Source organism: Triticum urartu, chromosome 6A (assembly GCF_056163025.1).
Source record: "Triticum urartu cultivar PI428250 chromosome 6A, HENAU_Tu73, whole genome shotgun sequence".
NCBI classification, from domain to species: domain Eukaryota; kingdom Viridiplantae; phylum Streptophyta; class Magnoliopsida; order Poales; family Poaceae; genus Triticum; species Triticum urartu.
In genome coordinates this window covers 527,559,224-527,565,457 of record NC_141878.1, presented here as the reverse complement: position 1 = coordinate 527,565,457, position 6,234 = coordinate 527,559,224, and the positions used below count along the sequence as shown (strand labels likewise).

Below are 6,234 nucleotides of genomic sequence, written 5' to 3'. Positions count from 1 at the left end.
CCCAGATCTGTGTACACAGAGATGTACCAGAGGGTGACATGCGGGCCAGGGGACCCAGTTGACCAGTCAACGTTTGACTGGTCAACAGGGGGTGGGGCCCCTCTCATGTACTATTTAGCCTAGCCTAACAGTTTAGTTAACTAAACTAGTGATTAGGCTAATTAATCCCGAGTTAGTTAAGCTAATTAACTGTTTAATTAATTAATTAACTAATTGATTTTTTCTATTTATTTATTTATTTAAAAGGGGGCGTGGGGCCCCAACGTCAGTGGCCCACGGGGCCTAAACGGGCGACGGGTTACAGGCACGTGGGTGAGGGGCGCACCCAGGCGCCCATCACGCGGGGGGAGGCGAGGCCGGCCGATCGGGGCTGTTCCTGGCGGCGGAGGCCACGGCGGGGCGGCGCCGGGGCGCGGCGTGGGCAAGCTGCGGGGAGCGGGCCGCGGGCGCCGGTGGGCGGGAGCGGCGGCTGGCGATGGCGACCGGCGCAGAGGCACCGCGGGGGCGGCAGGGGAGCGCGGAGCGACGAGCGGAGCGAGCAGGGCGGGCGGCACGGCGCTGGAAGGCAGTGGCCGGCGCGGGGCTGGACGAACAGCGACAGCAGCTGATGTAGAAGCAGTAGGCCGTGCGTGGGAGGAGAGGAGGAGCAGGAGGGTCACCCGGGTGCGAGGCGAGCGACGATGTGGCTGTGGCTTGGAGCTCCGTCGACAGGGACGGCCACGCGCGGGCGATGACCGAGGCGTGCGAGCGGGGCCAGGGGCGCGCACAGGCGGCAGTGGCCATGGCGACGCGCGCGCGTAGCCAGCGCGGGTCGCGGCAGGTGAGTGTGAGCGGTGCGGGGGGCGAAGCTCCGGGCGTTAGGACGACAAGCATGTGATGGGGTCTGCGGGGCATGGCCAGGCGTGCGGGTGCGTGCATCGGGCTCCTGGGAAGTCCAGGAACACGAGGTCGTGCTTGAGGGTGAGCGGCAACAGCGTTGCGCGCGATGACGAAGCTAGCGGCGGCGGTGAGCTTCGGCCATGGCGGAACTAGCAGCACCAACAACAGATCGAGGAGGGGAACGGAGGGAAACGAGGTGGAGCTCACTGGGGAGGCACACGAGGGCCCGGTGGTAGCTTAGGAGCAGCAGAACGGTGACATTTGCAGGAAGAGCGCCGGCGGCCGTGGATGAAGACGGGCTCGATCCGAAGGCCGAGGTGGTGTAGAGCTCTAGCTCGGGGCCGGAGCGGGAGTAGCGTAGCTTGGCGGAGCCCGTGCACTTGTCAGCGAGGCGCGGGGATGATCATGGCCACGGCTACGGCGCGGCCATGGCGACGACGGTGTTCGAGTGAGATAGCAGAGGAGGATTTGGGATGATAGGGGGAGAACTACGAGAGGGAGTGGACACGGGCGAAACCCTAGGCATCAAGGACGGTCTTATCCTCGCCGGGGAGGCTCGGATGGCTGGCGCGTGGCGATCCCCGGCCATGGACGATGCTCGGGCAGCCAGCAAGCCTCCTGTGAACAGGAGGATGAGGAGGGGGAAGTTGGGCCAGCCCAAGGGGGTTCTCTATCTTGTTTTCTTTTTAACATTTTATTTCTGTTTTCATATAAAGCTATTATTTTCTATTTACTTGTAAGACTAAAAGAGTTTTGTTACATATGGGACTTGTCACATAAATCAAGCACATTATTTCTAGGAGTCACAAAAAGTTTAAGATCAAAAGGAGTTGTCTAACCAATTTTAGAAATTGGAAATGCCAATTTTAAATGTTGCTGGATCACTAAATAAATTTCCAGGGGCACCTGGGAATCCAAAAGAGGTTGGTTCTAACATGACAGATAACCAGAGATTATTTGCCACACTTTGAACATTTTAGATTTGACATTTGAAAACTTTAATTGTTTGACTTTATTTTGAATTTGAATTCGGACCGGATTCGAACCAATGCGAGTTTAACAACAGTAATCATGATGATGTGGCATCATTAGCAGGGAATTACTGTAGCTTAATTATCCGGGCGTTACACCCATGTGATAATTAGTCACCTTAATTTACTTATCTTCTGAACCAATTCCACTCTAATTTATTTATCAAATTCCTCATCGAATCTCGACTACTTAAAAAGAACGTATATCTCACTTTTCTTCCATCATCCTTTTGTCCAACCTTTCCTATATGATAATCAATCACCTTAAATTACTTACCATCTGAACCAATTCTACTTTAATTTAGTTACCAAACTTCTCATCAAAATATAAGATAAATAGTAGGCTAGATTTGATAAATATTTAATATGGGAAGATAAATCACAAGCTAATATAGTAGAATATTTATATCCAGTTGGAACACATGGGCATTGTTCTTGTATTAAAAAAAGTTTGTTGTGCATTTTTAAACAAAAAAAATGTTCCCCTTATATTAAAAAGAGATAATTGCACATTAAAGAAATCGCTTTGTATATAGATAATGTGCAGCATAAATTAAATATTTCATTCTACATAAAAAAGTTCAATTTGTATTAATAATATTCAGCGCATATAAAATATGTTCATTGTATTATACTGAAGAAATATTTATAGTATAGAAGCATATAAAATGGTAAAACAGCAAAAGAATCCGTAAGAAAAACCAAACCAGAAGAAAAAAATCCAAAAAAGAAAAAAAAACAAGATGCAGAAGGAAAAGAAAACCAAAAAATCTGAACACAAAACCCACAGCAGATAAAACGAAAAGAAAATATGTGAATGACAGACGCAAGACACGCGCGTGAAGCCCACGAACTGGGCCGGCCTACTGTGCCTCGCTGCGGGGGTCGCGGAGTCTATTTGCCGCCTGGCGGCGGCGAATAGGATCCACCGGATAAAACAGTGAACAAGCCAACAAGGGCATTTCCGATATGCATCTCTATGACGTTCTCTTTTTCATTTTATTTCTTGAAGGGAGTGGGTGCCTCTATGATGCCGACGCGGTTTATTACCCAACTCACTTCGCAACCTCCAATAAGTGTGTTGAGTTCACTGATCAAATTGCAAACTCGAGCTCAGCGAGTTCATCGATCACACAACGTACCTTTTTATTTGTTTGGACCTTCACTTCTTTTATTCAAGAGTGTATTTTCGGGCCATTTGGCCGCTTGTTTGAACATAAAATCGCATGCATCACTGCACCCTCTCTATGATTCTATTGCATCTCCACCGATCTACAAAAGAATCAAAAAGTGTGCTACCCATTCTTTTCCCCTCCCTTAATCAAAGGGTGAACACTCGCAACTAAATTAAGAGCTGACAACAGATCGTGTCCGTCCGGTGCAATGACTCGACCGGCGATCAAGAAGAAACCAGCTGCTTGAAGTTGATGGGCGCGGCGAAGCCGAGCTTCACGGGGGCGGCGAAGATGGCCTTGGCGCCCTTGCTGGAGGTGGCCTGGGTGCCGTGCACCTCGTCCCAGTAGACATTGTCGTTGCGGTCGGCGCAGTAGGTGGCGTTGGGCGCCCCGCACCATGTCTGCGCGCCGAGCCTCCCGCCGCCGCAGCACGCGCTGGCCACGTCCTTGAACCCGGCGGCCTGCGGGTGCACCGTGATGAACGTTATCAGGTTGTAGGAGCTCCCCACGGAGTACCTCATCCCGGGCAGCGCGGCGGCGAGCCTGGCCATCGCCTTCCCCAGCGCGTCGTTGAACCCCCTGGCGAGGGCGTTGGCGGCCTCGACGCACGCGGTCTCGCCGTCCGGGGAGGTGACCCGCACCGCCGGCACGCAGCCGATGGGCGGCACGTCGACGATCCCAAACCGCCGCGCTCCCAGCTGGTACAGCGTCTGCACGTGCTTCGTGTAGTTGGTCAGCATGTCCGCGTAGAAGGACGGCGCGTCGCTGGCCGTCAGGTTCTGCCGGAGGAAGGCGAAAAAGTCGTTGCCGCCGTCGCTGATGAGGAAGAGCGACTTGGACAGCAGCGCGTCGATGCCACGGCTCTTCTCCGTCATCTTTGACTTGGTGGCCGCGAAGTACTCCACCTGCTTAGTCAACGTGAGGGTGTTCCCCTGATCGATCGTTCGATGCCGACATGAAACAAAATTAGTACTAGAAATTACACAGAAAAGATGAACAAATGGGGATAGTTTATTTTTCAGAAAAAGACGGATGAATATGTTGTTTTATGCCGGGTAAAAGACAGATGAATGTGAATATAAAACTCATATGAAAGTAACTCCAACGGATTAAGAATTTAAGATGTCTTTGGAACAAAAAAGAGGCGCACAATCCGAGGCAGCGGCACTCACGGTGGTGTCGAGAATGCCGGATCCACCGGAGGCGTAGTTGACGCCACGGTAGCCTCTGACGATCTGGCGGCTCGTCTCCGGCGTCAGCGACAGGTACGCCGGCGGGCTCCTCTTGAAGCCCAACAGCCTCGCTGCATTTCCAGTTTGCACCATTGCGTACTTGCGTTAGCTTCATCTGACAAATGAAACGGAAACCAAGTGCAAGCCGGCGGGGCGGGCGGACTACGTACAGATGGAGTCGGCGACGTTGAACCCGTTGCTGAACCTCCCGGTGGGCCGCGACTGCGGGAAGTCGATGCCGTAGGGGAGCTGCAGCGCGGCGTTCCCCGGCAGGTACTGGTTGTTGCCCACGTCCACCGTGGAGTCGCCGAACACGTAGACCGCCGGCACCAGGTGGGCCTCCTCGCGCCCGCTCGCCGCCGCCGGCGAGACCACCCCGGCGCAGACGACAAACACCGCAGCCAGCGCCGCCACAGCCTTCCCATTGCACACCATCCTCACCCCCACCATGGCGCCTGCAGCTAGCTAGCTGTATCCGGCTACGCCCGTATCCGTATCTGTATAACAGGATTCCGATCGGGGCTGCTCCACTATTTTGGGTTTGCTGAATGGGGGATGAATTGCGGTGCAAGGTAGGCGGTTAGGTGGCGGGATGCCCGCGGGAATATGTGCTTGGAATGGTAGCGGGGCAAGCGTCTACCTGTGAGTCCAAGCAAGGCCCCGGCCCTCCTGCGTATTTATACGCGGTAGATACGATGCACTGCTGATTGCATCAGCACGCACGCACGCACGAGATGTCAAACGGTTAGGGGCCGGCCTCTCTGTGAGTCTTGACCGTGAAGCGATCGGTCTGTTGAATGAGTAAATGACAGCGAGAAGATCTCACGAAGCTCCTTTTTTTTGGTTCCCAACAATGGAGTGGATGGATGTGTTGGTCACTTGCAATTTCGTGGCGTGCTGTGACCAATACTACCACTTCCTGGGTGGCGCAACACATTGCATGAATCGTGATCCATATGCAAGACCATGACTGTGACTCGTCTCCTTTTCAACAGTTTATCCAACGACCCAACAGCTGGTTTGCAGTTCTTATGAAAACGGCCTGCTTGCAGTTCTTATAGCATCTCCAGCCGCGTCCTCAATAGACCTCCTCATACCATTTTTTCGGCATTGGCGTTAAAAAAACGCCTCAGTCACGTCCCCAGGACGACGGAAAGCGCCGGTTCGGCCCTTTTTTTCGCCCGACGCTCGCAGGCCGAATCCGGCGCACTGAGGGGCGATCGGGGGCTCCGGCGCAAGGAAAAAGCGCGGCTCGCCCTCAACGTCAGGTGAAAAGTCAAGATTTTCTTCCCCGACTCGCCTCCCACCCCCCGCGCCCTCGGCCGCCACTAGCGATATCCCGGCGCCGCCCGCCGTCCTTCACCGCTAGATAGCCATTCCCCGCCGGAAAAATAGCAGAGGTTCGCCGCGGCAGCCCCTCCAACAGCAGCTGGGCGTTTTCGGCCGCGGAGGGGCAGTTTAGCGGCGGGTGCACGCCCATCGGACGCAAGGTGTTCGACGATTTGCCTGCCTTGGCGATGGACTCGTATGACGAGGAAGCGCTCGCCGCACTGCTGGAGGAGGAAGCCGAGGCCGACGTCCAGAAAGAAGAGCATCTCATGGTGCTCGCCGCCCTCGCCCAGCTGCTGGCGAGCAATGAAAAGCCGCGGCGAGGTGGCTCGGCGTCGGGGCGGGTGAAAGCAAAGAACCGGCATCATTTCGGCGCCGATGCTCTACTCCGACTACTTCGCCGATGCTCCACTTCACGACGACAAAACATTTCGGCGCCGTTATCGGATGAGCCGAAAACTCTTCCTCAGGATTATGAATTTCATCCGGAAGTTCGACAACTACTTCAAGTGCAAGATGGATTGCACCGGCAAACTTGGATTCACCTCGATCCAGAAGTGCACGACAGCGATGAGGATGCTTGCATAT

General features: G+C 54.0%; 1 protein-coding gene across 1 annotated transcript; it reads right to left on the bottom strand.

Annotated features, from left to right (window-relative positions):
* Positions 1-3,031: 3,031 nt before the first annotated feature.
* LOC147966077 (GDSL esterase/lipase At3g53100-like) lies at positions 3,032-4,975 on the bottom strand. Its single transcript, XM_087528624.1, has 3 exons — positions 4,488-4,975; positions 4,258-4,388; positions 3,032-4,017 (listed from the first exon to the last, which is right to left on the bottom strand). Exons 1-3 carry the CDS (start codon positions 4,765-4,767, stop codon positions 3,310-3,312), a joined length of 1,119 nt encoding a protein of 372 aa, XP_087384750.1. The 5' UTR covers positions 4,768-4,975; the 3' UTR covers positions 3,032-3,309.
* Between the last annotated feature and the right edge of the window lie 1,259 nt (positions 4,976-6,234).